Raw genomic sequence first — 17938 nt, forward strand, 5'->3', positions numbered from 1 at the left:
GTGGTCACGTGATGTGGGAGCAAAATAATTCTTCGAAGAAAGTGCAATGTAAAAAAACATACATACTTTAGGAGTAGAAACTTTTGCGAGCAAAAATTTGTCTCCCTAAAAAAGATTTGTAAAAGAGCTGTGAGAACATATCTCGCAAATGAAAGTTTTAAGTTTACCGAGTTGTGTTTAACTTGGCAAAAAAAAAACAGATTTAATCCCCAGTTTTTTGAAAAAAGTAGCATAGAATACTCCTCCAGTCCTTTATCGCCCGCCCTCACAACGCCATGTGGAAATTGGCAGTAAAAGGTTTGGATATTAAAGAGAGCGTTTTGTTCCGATTTAAATTGTTCGTGTAAACCACGCTCTGGGGAGGGTTGCGTCAAAGAAAAATAAAAAATGTCGTCGATACTTAAAATAAATGTTTATAAAAATAAGCTCTTTAAATTTCAAATGATATTTACAATAAATACGTTTTACAAAGATCATTTCACTCCTGTTTCGGAAGTCTGGAAACAAAGTTGCTAACCTTGATTTTTTTTTGTTTAGATATAAGAGACAGTGAAAATTTTAAAGTTTAAATTTAAACAGGAAGAGACAACCTCATACTTAAATCGCCTTTTTTCTCCTCAGATAACTTAACCATTCACATGCTGGATTAAAAGAGATGGGACTAGAAACGAGGTTGCACTAGCAATATGAAATTGCAGTTTAAAATACAAAACACTTTCTTTAGAGAAGGGAATATGTTTATAAATAATTTTAAGATAAAATATATTTAGGGAAAAACATTTTTGGGATATAATTTTATGGAGCAGTAGACTCAGCCTGGTGCTAAAATATTGTTGCCATGGCATTCTACCCGAGGTTAATTTTAAGAAGATATATAAATATAATACATTACTCATGAAAAATATACAAAAAATAACTGAAAAAATATAAAACGCTGTTATAAATTAAAATAGAACCAACTGTATATGACGAGACATCATGAACAATTTATATCAGTGCACCCACATTGGCGTGATTTTAACGACTGTAAGTCTATGTAGTTCTCTCAGGCTCTATATACGTTAGAAATTATCAGGCATGAAATGTCATAATCAGCTGTCGTATTTTCCGCAATTTTCCGAATTATAATCAGACCTTAGCATATCTCATAGCTTTGTGAATGAAGTTGATAACTGCAGATGCTGGTTGATCAGGATCCATTTCAGCGCATATGTGACATTCATTTTGAGAATTATTTGATTGTTTACGAACGACGAAACCAAAACAGCTAAAAAATAATGTTTTGAAAAATTAACATAAACTTGTGTGGTACAGTTAAAACCTTTGCTATCAGTTACGGTTGATGCTTCGTTGGCTGACTCCAAGCATTGCATTATGTCTGTATTTTTTAAAAGGTGTTGTCATAGTCGCAACAGAGCGGCGTAATGGTAAATATATTTTATCGAAAGTTTCAGAGCTGTTTCTTATTTAACATTCGCGACTACGAAGCCTAATTCTCAGAATGTGACTTATTTTTTTAATACTATAATATTATAATGGTTTTTAAAGGTGCAGATTAAAACCTTCCTTGAAATGAATTTTCTAGCTTTAGGCAGCGTGACTACGATATCCATATCCCACGTGTCAACCAGGCGTAGCCACCTAATTTATTAACGATTGTTCTGAAAATTTGATGCACACTTACCCGACTTCCCGATCGACGTCTCCGATAATCGGTTTTAAATTTATTTGTCGTCCTTTTGGATCGACACCACAGTGTATGACGTTTGCCATTTGGTAGTGACGACGGAAGAAAAGTCTGAAACGAAAAAAACAATATTGTGAACACATGACGAAGTTATTCATATTGCTATACGAAATTTTAGTTTCCATACCTCCTCTGATTATCAGTTAAAGTGATTCCTTGTTGGTTCACCTTGATATTAATGGTGGTTGTTTTTTGCGTCATATTTTGCGACGTTACTTTGTTCATCGCGTAATGCACGGCACCGTCGCCAGTTAGCGATTCGACGCCGACAGCTCCAAGATAAACTAAATTACACGCAGCGCCTTTCTCTAGTAGTTGAGATTCAGTGAGAGAGGATTTCATACCGTTCGCTGCACCGTCGACGGAGTCTATAGAAAAATTAAAATATTTGCAATCATGCATAGAAAGTTACGAACAGAAAATGTAAGCCGTAATAATTCGAAGCTAGGGTTAGGGTTACGCGGTTATGCGGAGGTGGTGTAATGGTAGCGCATTCGGCTTGTAATTACAAGGTTTCATGTTCGAGTCCCCACTCCGACACACTTTAAATGTAGGTTGTCAGCCCATTTGGTGCTATCTACTGAGCGCTAACCAACTTGTGTGGCAGGCAAGCAAGTTAGAGCAATGATATTTGTATCTCTGGTGGTAATGTAACATAGTTACAGTTAGAGGGGAGGAAGAGCCAACCATTAGGATGAAATCTCCATAGACATTAGATTTTCTTGTTATTTACTCACTTACATTTACTTACTTACATTGGATTGTGAATTAAATTCATCACGCAGGCGGTGTTTAAGTTATGAGATTCATTATAAAGAAAATCGATCTATCACTCACCCATCTCGGGAATGATGAGAGGTACAGGAAGCGCCATTTTAGTCAACGTATGTTGATAGATCAATGCTACCAAGCTTGGGAAAGCTGGTTCGTTGTTACTACCCTTTAATCGGACGCCTTTTTTGCACGGTTCGATCAAGAAGTGGCGAACTAGTTCGTTATCCAAATCAATTTTAGCTAAAAAAAATGTGACTGATTATCTATATGGTATTGAGGTATGTTGGCTTTCTCTTAAGATTGAAAAACGCATGCATTATATAAAAGGCCAATACACATGCAAAGCAACTTCGCTAGCATATATGCGCAGAACCTTCAAAAATTACTAATAAAACACATAACAAATGCATGAATGAATAAAAAAAAGGGGAACTTTAGTATCACTTAATGTTTAGCCAATAAGATTGCGTTTTAATGTTTATTCAATAACATCGCATTTTTAATGTTGACCAATACGATTGCGTTTAAATGTTTGACCAATAAGACTACTTCTTTCGAAGAACGGCGGCAATAATATTTAGGGTGCCTTCTATTTTTTTTTTAATACTTCAAGTTATCAAGTTCTTTTTTTGCTATATTTTTGCCATATTCTACGGTTTTTAGGCACATAGACAAATAGAAAGTTTAAAAGGTAAAAAGACACTACAAACCCCATAGAAAGTATTTAAAAAAACAAGCAAACCGAATTACGACGGGACATTATATTAACTAGGGTGTGTGCTCCCTCTATGAGAAGAGCAAATAAACAAACATGACGTCATTTCTATTGTTTTAATAACCACAATATGTGACGTCACACAAACAAGAACCACAGAAATATGTAGATATTTGTGAGATATTTTTTCTTGTTGAAACAGGAAGGAAGAAAACTTACAAAGGTCACCTCCCACTTGTTGAAGAACACCCAGTGGGGGAGTTTCCACTTTCACAGCTAAACCAAACGCTCCTTCATAGGACTGGCTGTCTCGCACAACAAATGCACCAGGTTTCTTCTCTCGCAATAAGCTCGTAGCTAAAAGAAGAAGTTAACCAATGATATGCCTGTTTATTCGTACCAGACCTCTCAAAATTAAAAAAAAATTTTGCATCACAGAAAGAGGAAACATTCTATATTTCTATTATAACATAACTGTGTTTTGCATATAAAAAATTTAAACACATTCATTCCCATTTAAAGTTTTTATTTGAAAGTAAACGAATTACTTCATTGTAAATGATATTTTCGTATGTTAAAAAGAATAAAATGTTGTTTATGAAGTCTTTTGGAATTTTTAAAAAATATTTTTTCGTTCTTATTCAGCTTCGAAGATTTCCAGCTGACCTTATGACATCATCATTGATGATGTCATAAGGTAGTAAGCATAAATGCATAATTTAAAAATCTTGCAAACTTGCAAAATATCAAATTTTTTAGCAGTGTGGACTTATGCTTTTGATAATGTCTTGACATATGTGAAGTTTGTGATCTCGTCTTTTAATTAAAGATAGAAATGTAACGTTAGCAGAAAAGTACTTATGACATAAGTTCTCAGGTTTTTAAATTTAACCTTGAAAACCTTCAAAACGAAAAAATAATTTTAAAAATCATTAAGGACTTGATAAACAGCAACGTTTTAACCTCCACAACATATCAAAGTATCATTTTCAATGTAGGAATCCCTTCAAGAAACGCAGATAAAATTCCCCTCAAAGAAACAACAACCGTTGCTCACCTTCGTCGCGCGATATATTCGGTTTATACCATAAACCCATCGTATCCTTTTCGAACTTTATCGAGGGGTATCGTGAAACTTCGTGAAATAATTCTAAACGAAACATATTTTTAAAGTTGCTACAACGAAGACGAAAATATTTCCTTTTAGATTTCTTCTTCCATAGCAATGAAAAGAGAAAAAAATATATATCACAAAAATAAATAATGAGTTAATACTAAAAACAATACAGTATAAATACACGTGATTCAAGAAACCGTTAGTATCGAAACCGCAAACACATCAATAATTTACCATCTCGATTGACGGTAGATCAAACATTTACACGACTCTATTTGCAACAAGCAAAAAAAAGCTATTGAAGACTTCCCATCATTATCATATTGTTAGAAGAGATTATAAATGTTTTTGAATTCACACAAAAGCGAAAATGAAGACACTTCGCATCTGATTGAAAAAATACACTTCCCCACAGTTTGCTGGTTTTGCAAAAAAAAAGCTTGTTGGTTATAGAACATGCAAATTTATGCGAAGGAGGATGTTGTGGTAGTATATTCCCTCCTATATTCCTCTGCACAACTCAAATATTAATTAAAATGACATTATATAAGAAAAACTAGATATTTTTTAAGCGAATAAGATGAGTAAATAGTGTTAGGAGAAACAACATCATGGAGACTTTGTAGTTTCCACTTTGTCATAATGACCCTGCTAAATTTTAATGCATTTTTCAGTTTTAACGTGGTATTTCCAATGTTTTTTTTTTAGAAATAGGATTGTAATATTTGGAGCTAAGAAAAAAGAACTTCTGGCACATAATTCATTATTCCAATAATATTTCCATTCTAGCGCAAGAATTCAACTTAGTAAACGCATCTAGAAAACATTTTTGATTGAAATTACGAAGGAAACTGCTGGGCACAAAACTCCACCACCACACCTTGACTGAAATCTGACACCAAGATAAGATTTTTATTAGTTTGGAGAATCTATAACACAGCCAGATTTGTTTTATCAAATCTACCAGTTATAGGTTCCGTTTCACGCCGTGTAGTAGGTAGAATAGTACTGTGTTTTTTAGTCTATGTAAAACTTGGCTTAGATGAGTTAAGACTTGTGTTACACAAAGTAAAACTTGGATCAGACGAGTTAAAACTTACCTCAAAATAAAGCACTCTCTACAATCAGGAATAAAGTTCTGTTATTAGACTATCGAAAGAGATTTTATGAATACGTGAAAATTTGTGAAAAATACTGGTTTTGAAACAAATATGCTTTGTCCTGCTCACATGACCACATAGCTACCACAATTTCGTTGTCGTCAAATGGAGAGAAAGAAAGAACACTACGTCATCAAGATTAAGCAACAGAAAAAATAAAAAGAATTTTGTTGTTGTTGTTGTTGTGGTTATAAGATTTGTACTAAGGGGATGTTAGATGGTTATCATCAACCCGATTTGTTATTTTTACATAGAAAAAATAAACAAAATAGTTGCAAAGACAATATAAAGATAAGAAAAGATCGTTTATAGAAAATAATAAATTGAATATTATAATGCAAGACTATACTTGGAAGAAACTCGGGACCGGTTAATTATTCAACTATATTGAAAATAATTGTTAGTAATCCATGAAGGGTAAACTATTTTTTTCTAACTAGTGCAAAAATGTAAAGGTTTTGTACGAGACAAGCAGACCATGTTAAATATACAAAAAGAATGTGAAGATTAACAACAACAATTAAAACATATTACAAGCATAAACAATTCTTGTATTTGATATGACTTCACGTCTACAGTAAAAATCTCTTCGAATCTTCATCTCATGTGATTGGATTTGTGTAAACATGAATATATTAAAAAGTTTAGATGTAGATAATTGATTAAAAGCATATGGAAACCAGGTTAGATAGAGAAACCATGTCAGATCGTCAAATGTAGTTTGTATGAACGTGGTATTCATAGACCAATGACGATTTTTTTATCTCCGTAAAATATATTTCCATGAAACATATCTCCATTAAACATATCTCTATGAAACATATCCCCATGAAACATATCTCCATGAAACATATCTCTATGAAACATATCTACATCAAATATATCTCCATGAAACATATCTCTATGAAACATATCTCCATTAAAACATATCTCCATGAAATATATCTCTATGAAAACATATCCCCATGAAACATATCTCTATGAAACATATCTCTATGAAACATATCTACATCAAATATATCTCCATGAAACATATCTCTATGAAACATATCTCCATTAAAACATATCTCCATGAAATATATCTCTATGAAAACATATCCCCATGAAACATATCTCTATGAAACATATCTCCATGAAACATATCTCCATGAAACATATCTCCATAAAAAAATCTCCACAAAGAATATTTTCACACAAAACGTCTTTCCATTGAAGTTCAGTTACTTACGCAATAAAAAAACAAAGGTTTTAAGCAATTAAACTTACCGGCAGACGATATTGACGAGTTACTACTTCCAGATCCACCTCGCCTTCGAGTTCTTAGAGTTCCAACATATCTACCAGGCGATCTTGGACTCGATGGTTCATCACTTGCAGAACTGCCACACGACATAGCACGTTCAAACGTCGGTTTGTCGACGAGGTGAACGCCATATCCATTCTCGAACGAGTGATCCGTGTCAGATGATAGATAGCGATTTTCTTCTCTTCGTGATGAGGATTTTATAGTGCTTTTTTTAATCCTGTTAGTGGAAAGCATGCATATTAATAAACTACTAACTCGAACTAAATCTGAATGTTAGGCCTTCTTCCACCTTTGTTTCTTATGAACAACTTTATGTTATAAACTCTCTAACATTTACTTACGAATTGCAGATAAACAAACGGGCAGGCAGATAAATAAATTTTTTTTATATATAACAAAACAACTTAGCTAAAAACAAACAAATTTTGCAACGATTAAATAAAAAATTCTACAAGAACAATGTTACCCCACCGCAAAGTAAAATATAGGCAAAAATATGCAGAAAAAATTAGCTTGTTTGGTTTTACGCACGCTTAGTCTGAGTTACCAGATTTTCTTTAACGCTAAAAGGCGAATGAAGCTGCCGTTATTAAATTCCTGAATTAAATATATCTAAACAAAACTTATAGCCTTAAAAGTTTAATAACCAAGACATTGTGTTTCCTTTTCAAAAAGTTGAATAAACAAGACATACGTGTTGGTATTTGGTTGTTTTCGATGTAAAACGTTGCCAGATATGTGGACTTCGTCTTCGTTACTCGACGTCGTCAAACGGTCGTCATATGCCGGCATTACATATGTCGGCATTCCTACTTCATTTGTTCGCTTCAAATCGTCAGCCAGTAAATGTTTGAATATATCTTCGTTCAAACACTCGACTTCTCGTTGTATATGCGCGGGTTGGATATGTTCTTCTACCACTGTTAAAGTACTATACGAAAAAAATAATCTAAACGTAACTTTTAAAGTTCGAAAACTCGTGATTTTCACTTTCCACCTTAGTGGGAAACGTGGATCTAGTTATAACCCCCAATATGGTTACAACTACACTTTTCCTTTTTTTAACTAAAAAAAGAAAAAAACTATAAATGGAGAAAAAAAAGAAATAAAATATAAACGTCGCAAATCAAAGATAAAAATACACGTGCATGCAAAAACCACTTTAACATAAAACAGAAGATGAATGAACAAAGTAAATATCGACAAAGAAAAATCACAACACTTGATCTAAATATTGACGAAAGAAACAGAAAGATAAAATGACATATTTAAATACACGTCTGTATCATTTTTTTACGTGAGTGTGGATATAGCTTAAGCGAAATATATTCCTAACAAACGAACAATCAAACAACCTAATAAACAGACAAACAAACAAACACAACGCACGTAGAAACATGGCACAAAGATTCCCAAACAACCGACATTCGAACACAACAACATCAAAAACAAATATGTCATGCTTTTTTTCTCTATCACGAAAGATCTTCATCAGATATTAAGTTGATCACAAATAAACAACACATCAACATTCTTACCTGGTCGATAAAATCTCCCATAACTGATCGAGTAAAGTCATCGCCCAAAACTACAGTTATTTAGAAGCTAACAAACTAATTCTTAAAAAGGAAAGCAAAGATTGTAAAAGAATACTTTTATACGCGCCACCGATATATCCTACAGGCTATCCAGTACCTTTTAATATCCGAAAAACACCCAGCTAATTTCTTATCTACTTTTCATAATTAATCGTGTCATAATTAAACGCACTCCACCGTTGTTCTCCACGTGAGAGAGATTAAAAGATTGCTTAACCGTAGAGATCAGAAGACGATGAGTCGTCAACATAAACAAGGCCAGCTTATTTTCTAACTTGGACAAATGAGTCAAAGTTGAACAAGTGAGTAGGTCCATATATTTATATGAGAATGAGTTAGCTAAGAGAAAAAAGGGTCTTTGTGAGGCGGAGTGATGGAGGGATGACAAAATATATATAACACAAAAACATTAGCTCTGATTCATACATCCTAAACATTATCCTGTCTACTTTTGTTAAGCTACCAAAAGTCGTGTGGTTAACAGCGTTTTGTCGGACATTTTTACCGACAACAAACACAAAGCAACTTTTAAAAACACAAAGATGTTGTTGTTCTTAGTTTCACCAACAACTCGTAATAAAAAGGAAGCTTTGAAAGAATTGCTTATTCTGAAAATGTGGAAAGGAAATTTAACAGATCTTATATCCTTTAAAAGAGTGAAAAATAAAGTTGTCATCGCTAGTAGCAGTAACATCAAGATCATTGTTCATGTAAAGAAGAAATTCTAGCTGACTAACTGCACACATTTACTTGGGTGAGTATGAACATGACAGTAAGTGATGAATAAATGTGTTTAAGAAAGAATTTCTTAAAATATCAACGTACAACATCCTTTGGTATCTTAAGAGAGAGATTAATTTAAAAAAGAAAATATTAAAGATGAACATTAAAAACCCGAAATAAAACATTTTTTTTTCCAGAGGAACATTTTATCTAAAGCATTTTTAGTGCATTGATAAACGATGAAAAAGCTGAAATGCGACATGTGGCGTAAATGGTTTTTATAATATCAGAAATTAAAAATCACAAGATGACTTCACTGACTGAACAGAATAGACTCAAAGATTTCGCAGCGACAACACGTAATTATCAGTTCCAACAACGGTATGTGACCAGTATTTCATCATTGGTGTAAAAAATAAAATTCATAATAAAATAACTCCATAATTTTATTTTGCAGCATTTGGAAGTGAAAATAGTTTAACGTTTTTAACATTTTCTTTCATAGCTAGACCCCAATCCTCTATGCTCCACAGACCTGTCAATAATCCCAAACGAACCCCAAACGCTACACATAAAATTTAAATGCTTATACCATGATGTCATCAACTCATTTTTTTAATAAGAAACACAAATCTAGGTATATATAAGATTATATAGCTAGTTAGTTTCAACTGAGAACTCGCGACATACGGAGAAAATTAATTATATACCAACAGAAATATTAGGCTCTTTAAGCTTCCAAAATTATTTTGGACTAATCGAATCCAAAAAGTATGATTCTTACAGAAAATATAAAAAAAACGTGTTGGTAGCTAAATATACCTAAAATATTACTATCTATATCTAATAAGTATTATAGCGTCTGAAGGTGAGACAGAGTTGTCCCGCGAAATTTAGAAGCATAAATTATAAGAAAACTTACTAATTTTTCAGCGAGATAAAGTTATACTCGACTTTAACAAAATGACATGAAACATATAAACAAATCACATTCTCATAGGTAGAATTCACTTGACAATCAACTAGTTAGTTGCAACACCATCAAAAGAACTGAGAAATTAATTTTTCAACACAACACATTACATTTTAATTATGTTTAATTATTTAATGTTATATTTCTTTTGTAGGTGCGTTTTTTAAAAAAAGAATTATGTGTGTTAAGTAAGAATGGATGAAGCTTGAGACATCTCTCAGCTTATAATTATAAATTATAATTTTATATAATTATAAATATCTAATCCAAAAACACGCTCGTTAAAGGCAAAAAATGTAAGAAAACACTTGGAAAAACAGAAGAGAATTCTAAACAAGTGTTTCGACCAATAAGTCATCAGAATGAGAAAAAAGAGGAAGGCGCCACGAAAAATAAATAAGTAAACTAAAGTATTTTCAAACCTTTGAAATATTCCTTTAATCAATAGACACAAGACAAAGCTGATATAACCAGAACAGGTCTCGCAACGTTTGCAACATATAACTTTTCAACTCTACATCAACGCACAAACTTAGATCAGCGATGGAATTAAACCCTGCCGTGCAAGAAACAATAACCTTTTGTTGACAATGTTATCAAGCATCATTTCTTATCATTTCTTGATTATATGCTATCTAATCTATCGAATTCAAAATCAAAAGAAAAAACTTATGCATAGCGACTTTAACGGATAAAGACAGTAATGCAGAACTCCACCACACATGTTTTTTACCAACGCCATCATGCGCCATAAAAATGACCGATAAGAAGTGATTTACACAAGAAACGGTTGAGACGGTGGAGATTTTCAAAGATGTAAAAGGAGATTTTCACGAAGCGAATTGTGAATGGCGAATTTGGCGGCGAATTTAAAATACTGGATGTAAGCACACTTCTTTCCAGTAATGAAATTTTCTAAACACTGAAGATTGTGTTCTGATTGGATGAAAGTTTACAGCGAAATACTTCGCCGCTGAAAGTGAGGACCGTTATTACTTTTTCGCGAAGCGAGCCTTTTGAAGTAAAATCAAAATCAAAATAAGCAAAACTGCGCATGCTCAGATACATCTCGCCAGCGAATTCGCCGTCTAGTTCGCTTTGTGAAAATCCCTCTTAAGTTACTTTAACGCTGCACGTATGGAAAGTTACGTGTGTGCTAGCAATTCGTCGAAATAAGTCCTCTGTGGAGGAGATTTTTTAATGAAGTTTAATGTTTGGTTGCAAATTACATGTTTGACAAGTTGCCAACATTGCATAGAAGAAAACAAATTCCCAGAAACATTGTGTATGTTTCATTTTCACGTGCAAACGCAAACAAACAAATAAACAGCAGGTCACGTGACGGTACAAACAGACATGGATGACAAGTTAACATGTTTAACTACAACATACGTCAAAGTTCAAACAATTCCCGTGCGTAACAACTGCGCCACAGGCATAACTTTAAATACAAGCAACACGAAAGGTTGAAAGCTAGTATATAGCTAGCTAAAATAAATAGGGAGATCTAGAAACAAAGTTGCTGCAACAGCATGCAAGGACACCAGCAAAGGATTGCATTCAAGAAATACCGCAATCCTTGCAAAACATTTGCTGTTTCTTGTGTCGCTTAGTTGTGTGACATGTGTTTTTATGAAAAACATAACTGTGATGTACATCGATTGTTCAACAATTTATTTATGTACAGAATCCAAAAAAACAAAGAAGCTACCCGTACATAACAACTGCGCGTAAAAACTTGTCAGACTTCAGTTCGTATGAATTTAATGTCTTGTTCAGATTGCATCGCTAATAATTCCATGTAAAAAAACTGGTCGTGCGATTCTCGGAGGAGGTGAATAACAGAGAATAAGATAGGATATCACAAAACTTGGTGTGAAAGATATCACTTGGATAATAATTTTCAACAAACATTCAAAAATGACCTTTTCTTCTTCATTTAAAATGATAAACAATAGAAAATAGTGAACGAATCAGATAATAATCTCCTGACCAACTTAGTTCTTATGCTTTTTTTAATTCTTTCAAAACAAAGACTGGGCACAAAGATGTTAACACAAAAAGAAAAAGACATGGAAGAAGCTGATTGGACGAAACAATAAGACGCCATCTTATTATTAAATTAAAAAAAACTTGTTTTTGTTGCAATGAAAAAGCGAAGCAAGTCAAACACGCGATTAGTAAAGAAAAAATAAGTAATCGAGACAAAATCAAGACCATGCTTAAAGTAAGGCGAAGCGGAGAGAGAAAATATATGAAGCACTCACCGCTTTGTTGAGCGTTGATATGGGATGGTTTCCACTGCAGGAACTGCTTTTAACTGAATGGGAATGGTGTCTTGAGTTGATTCACTTTTACCTTTAACAGGCGTATACTTCACCGGCACCTCAGGCTCACTTTGAGTGACTGTTTTGTGCACAAGTGGTTGACGCTTGATATCGTCGACTTTCACGTAACCGGCGCCATCTTCTTCATATTCTAAGCTGGTCATACTAGATGTACGGCTACCGATGCCTAAAACACCCAACGAAGAATACAATTTGACATGCCAGTTGAAAACGAGACAGTCGAAATGTAAGCAAAGTTGTTTTCTTTACTGGCACTCAAATATCGTAAAATATCGCAAACTGAACATTGACAAAAGCTGAATTTGAGAAAAATCATACATAATGCTCTATGCTGCAATCTGTCAATATTGAAAAAAGAGAGGGAAAGGATAGTGCAGTCTGTGTTGGGTCTGCTAAATTACTTGTCTCGCATTGGCGCCTCACTGCTATGTTTTTAGTAAATAACGTACCTTGGGTTAAAGAAATTTAGCAGGTTTAAATGAGCGAAAAAATAAGCTACTAAACTTTTACTCACTTACTTACATCTGTCTTATTTTAGAAAAGTCATTCACAGAATAAAAATGAAGTATCAAAATCTGCTTAGAGCAACGCGGAGACAGAAGAAATTAACAATATGGTGTTTTCACAACAATAGAAGTTGTAATTCACAATAAGTTAACTGGAAAATAGACTTTTTTATAAACAAATGATAATAAAATGTCGAAAAAAAGAATAGCCTGGCGAGAACGTCTGTAATATAAATTCTTTTGCGTGCAATTTACTGATAGAATTATGTTCTGTTTAACTTTTATGTGTTTGTTATTTCTCCCTGTTTTTCGCACACACGCAACGTATAAATAAATAATACCGCTAGAAAAAACGAACACGTGAACACGTGGACACGAAAGGCATATAATTTAATAGACTCTTTTCAGATCTTCTTAAATTTTGTTTAAACAATGTTAGCCATTATAATATTTTTAACTCAGTATATAGTCAATATTGTTGCTAAGGAAACCATCACGAAATATATAATAAATGTAAATGTAGCCTTACCCGACGACTTTCCATTGTTGTTAGTATCCGATCTTGGGCTGTACGAATTACCTACTCGTTCTTCATGACTCGGGTACGTACTAACGTGTGTGAACGGCCCGTCAAGATGGCCGTCGTACGAACGACTGACGGGCGTCATAACGGGCGACGGCGAAGAACTTCTCATCGATTCTCCATATGCAGAATCTGATCGCGATAAAAGTGTCCCTCTAGAAAGTAAACACAACATGATGAAGTCTTTCTCCTTCCCTTGAACACACGACACGACTTTCTCTACAACAAACGACACTATACTTCTATACTATATCTCTCCTAAATAATCGTTTATAAGTTTCCGCCTTGAACCACAAATATTCTAAATGATCAATTAAACAACAAATGAGATGTAACAGTCGCCAAACAGAGAGTGATCTACCCATGATTCATTGCAGGATTTTCCGGTTGTAATTGTTCATTATAATTCAACACAAGAAATGAGGATAATTTTTTTTATTTTTTTACAATTAGGTGCAATTTTATTTCCTGTTTAAAAATAAAATTGAGTTTTAACGTCTTTGACGTCAATAAAAAAGTTACTCAACTTCTCTTATTCTATTATTATTAAATACTGCTCTCTCTCCCTATACTCCTAGATTACTATAACTGCTACAGAGAGAATTAGCATTAAGGCGGAAGTGATCAATCGCTCAGTACGACGTATTTAGCGCTGCGCAGTCGTGCGTCCAAGCAACAAAATATTCACTGGAAACAGAAATGCGTTTAAACACTTTTAGCACTTTGATGCGTGCTAAAAAAATGAAGAAAACTTTCCGTTTTATGGGTATTAAGTTTGTGCGGGTTATTTTATCACGTAGTTCGCAGGTTTTTATTTCATTTCGTCTAAAATTTTTTAGCGGCTTGCAATTCTTATATGAAGAAAAACTTGTTTCCGTACCAACAAAATTTCATTTGATGGTTAGACTTCTCGTCTGAAAGAGCGTTTCAAGGCAAATTTCTCTGAAATTTTTGGAATCTCCATACAGTACAAATTCTGAACAGTTCATTTTCTTTATGACAGTGGATTTTTAATGGTGCACTTTTTACATAGCAACTAAATTTGATTGGTTATAATGTGAACTTATTTGACGAACGAAAATTATGAACAAAAAATATCATATTTTCATTCATAAGAACGCATTGTATTCATTAAGTTGAATGGTCAAACGAAATAACATAATCTCACTTTTGTCGTCTCTTCATACAACATGGCACGAATAAAAGCAACCACGGGTGAGAATAGTACAATTTTTTTCCACCAATCAAATACACGGATTTTGTCTTCATCACAGACTATTGAACTATTATTGTGTATTATTTTATAGCAAAGTTATGTCTTCAGCTTCAAAAGTAAAAAAAAATAACTCTTTAATCGCGTAACCCTAAATGCAAATCCTTTTACTGTATAACGACGACTAAATGGTGAACAGCTTTATAAGACAACTTCAAATCGGATATTTTTGTTTTCACTTCCCAGACATATATTTCCTGTATTTAAAAACAAAATATGTGTGTCCGTTACACCAAACCAGTGTCCTTGTCACTGGGACATACGAAACTAAAAACCCATCCCTGCATTTACACCCTGCGCGATTTCTACCTTCCAGGTGAAAGTCATTTTTTGCAAAACATTTTTGACAATGGCTTTAAAAAATTATTAAAATAAGACAAAATTGAGATGTATCGTAATTATGGATGAGTTTCAGCCAATGTTCTTAGACAAAGAAACGTAAAACCTTTCCTTCCAAATATATGACAATAATAAGCGTCATATTCTTAAAGTAAAAAAAAGTTTCGATGAAGTTGCGCAATGATCATACAGCACCCGTTTTTTAGAAGTAAATTATATGCACACCAATAATACTGCACGTAGTATTTGAAATCACAACGATTAATCCAAATCCTCGTAATCCATTTTCCACTTCTTGTTGAAAATTCGACACAAATCTGTCCGTCTTCTCTAAAGTAAATCTTTGTTGTTTGACTATCAGTTACACCTAGTCAGTTTGAACTGTGAACGTATATATGGTTGCTACTTGGATACACATTTATCACTAGGTACGCAACTAACAAAACACATCCCAGCCTTCAGATATGACATCAAAAAGAAAAAATATTTTCGTTCCCGGGTGTCAAACTACGAACTTTACCAGATTTAAACCAGGCTAGTACAAAAACAAACAGTGCAAAATTTCTCTTCATTTCAAAAAAAAAAAAAAGAAGTTAACGCTATTGAGAAGTTACCATGGCATTTTCTGTTGGAGTCAACTAAAATAGCAGATATAAACAAAAAAACAGGAAATTTATTTTAGAAACCTCCACACCATAACGGAATGTATATGCAAGCTTAAATGCTTAACTAGGATAATTGTTTTAAAACCAAAACAAAAGTTTATTTTGAGAAAAAATGTTTAAGAATTCCATACATGAAATGATTAATTTGTAGCTATGACATTTCGTAACGGTACGATTGGTTAAAAAAAATTAAGTTTGAAACCCATGGTTCAAAGTAACGTAACAGATAAACTGGAAACCCATGACTGATTTAATAGACAAATAAAAATTCAATTTCAAAAATTCTGTAAACATAGGAGACACCGCACACACTGTTTCACCGTCTCAAAATAGGACTATGACGATCCTCTTCGTACCTAGCCCTCTACATTTCCCGTGTTGCAACAGAGCTTAAAAGAAATATTCCACATTCCATCCATCCATTTTGTACGTTACAATTTCCCGACCTACTTTCCACTATCACAAGTTTCCATGATTCTTTCATTTTATATATGATTAACAAATTTCCGATGTGCGGCTTTCATTCTCTTCACAAGCACGTAATTTGGCTACATGCCTAAAAACCTTCTTTGCGCAGTCTTAAGCGGAAAGTCGGGTATTTTTATTATTTGTTATTTTATTTTATAATCCGTATGAAAAAAATAATAAAACATCACGCTAACAGTAGAAAAAAATACAATGATTTTTTGTTAGACTTTTTTTTACAAAAAAGACTTTTGTATTAAACAGTTCCTTACAAAAAGTATTGGGACTTTCTAGTTTAAAGGCCAACTTACACATTGCAAAACAGATATGACTGCACATAATTTTTATATAATAGAAACATCGAAATACTTGAAATCATTCCATTGCATAGAAAATCTACGCAACAACCCAAGCCTCTGAACTATCTAACTAAATAACACACATTTCTTTTATAAGAACGTCTAAATTTCAAGTGTGCTTATTTTTTATAGCTACTTTTCAACCTCAAATGTTTTTGCTTGTGTTTTTCCAAAAAAATTGCAGATTAGATATTTCAACCAAAAAATAGGGAAGTGCATGACCACACTGGTGAGTTATTTTTCGGAAAATATTCACGTATAGTATACGTGTAAAAAAAGAAAAGAAATAATTGCTTTCTAGTATCTTCGAAATCTAGCAAGAATTTATAGGCTGAGTACGTTCTTATATATTTTTAATTCTTGTAAGTACTCATCGACCCCGTTTTCATAAACCAGATACTCTTAAAAGTTTATAACCCTTGTCTTGCATAATAATAAGAACAGGGAAAACTAACCTCGCCTGATATTTTCGTTGTTAAGTCGAGTGATGTAGCAAGAATGAAAAATTTATCATACAAAAAATATATGTGTATAGATGCATGTTGAAAGTTGTTTGGCCTTTTCTTAGAAATAGAAATTGAAAATAATTTCTACCATACGTTGAAAAAACGTTCCATTGTTGTTGCGTTTTATGGTTTCATAGCAACATGTTTACGCGCATGCGCACAAAAATATGGCACCACGGCTTTCATCTGGTTTAACAAAAAATTCCCCCTGTGACTTCAACAGAAAATATCTTCTATGATATGTTGCTAAACATACAGCTGGCTTATCAGACATACTCAGACAGTTTTCTTCTAAGCGTGAGACATGCGGTCGCAAAAGTCCCGCATAATTATCACACCGGAGTCATAAAAATCTAACTTTAATTTCGTTTTTCGCTATCCTCATTTTAACTACAGAACAGGTAAGTTTAAAAACTTCTTATAAATTGGACTCGATAAGTCAAATTCAAACTTACGTTTTTGATGAATAATCTTGATCCTCGTGATGGGATGGTAGAGACATATCATCGCTTGGCATATCATGAAAGTCACTATCATGCAAAACATGACCATTTTGTTTGGAGTGGTCAAACAACACTAAATAAATTTTTATATCCTCTACAATGGTGGATTCGCATTCAATATGTCTATCACAAAAAGGATTTAACACGCAGTACGCATGCGCCACAAAAAAAATAATGGTATTATTCTTATAATTACTTGAAAGGTCCAAACTAAGTGGAGTCTTATATAGCAAACTGGCCGAACATTTTAAGTAGTACAACAACAAAATGTTCCCGCT

The 17938-nt window shown here is 33.3% G+C and overlaps 1 protein-coding gene across 6 annotated transcripts in view; it reads right to left on the reverse strand.

The window, feature by feature from the left end:
• Positions 1-390: 390 nt before the first annotated feature.
• LOC130640721 (tensin-1-like) overlaps positions 391-17938 on the reverse strand; it is a 50370-nt gene continuing 32822 nt past the window's right edge. For all 6 annotated transcript variants that reach the window (XM_057447238.1, XM_057447240.1, XM_057447241.1 and 3 more), the window contains 11 exons: positions 17613-17733; positions 13497-13705; positions 12381-12627; positions 7514-7750; positions 6780-7036; positions 4294-4386; positions 3456-3593; positions 2585-2761; positions 1875-2115; positions 1685-1798; positions 391-1267 (listed from right to left, as the gene is read on the reverse strand). In XM_057447238.1, coding sequence (XP_057303221.1) covers positions 1129-1267; positions 1685-1798; positions 1875-2115; positions 2585-2761; positions 3456-3593; positions 4294-4386; positions 6780-7036; positions 7514-7750; positions 12381-12627; positions 13497-13705; positions 17613-17733 — 1973 coding nt within the window. In that variant the 3' untranslated portion in view covers positions 391-1128. The remainder of the gene's footprint in view (positions 1268-1684; positions 1799-1874; positions 2116-2584; positions 2762-3455; positions 3594-4293; positions 4387-6779; positions 7037-7513; positions 7751-12380; positions 12628-13496; positions 13706-17612; positions 17734-17938) is intronic.

Source organism: Hydractinia symbiolongicarpus, chromosome 4, assembly GCF_029227915.1.
Source record: "Hydractinia symbiolongicarpus strain clone_291-10 chromosome 4, HSymV2.1, whole genome shotgun sequence".
NCBI classification, from domain to species: Eukaryota; Metazoa; Cnidaria; class Hydrozoa; order Anthoathecata; family Hydractiniidae; genus Hydractinia; species Hydractinia symbiolongicarpus.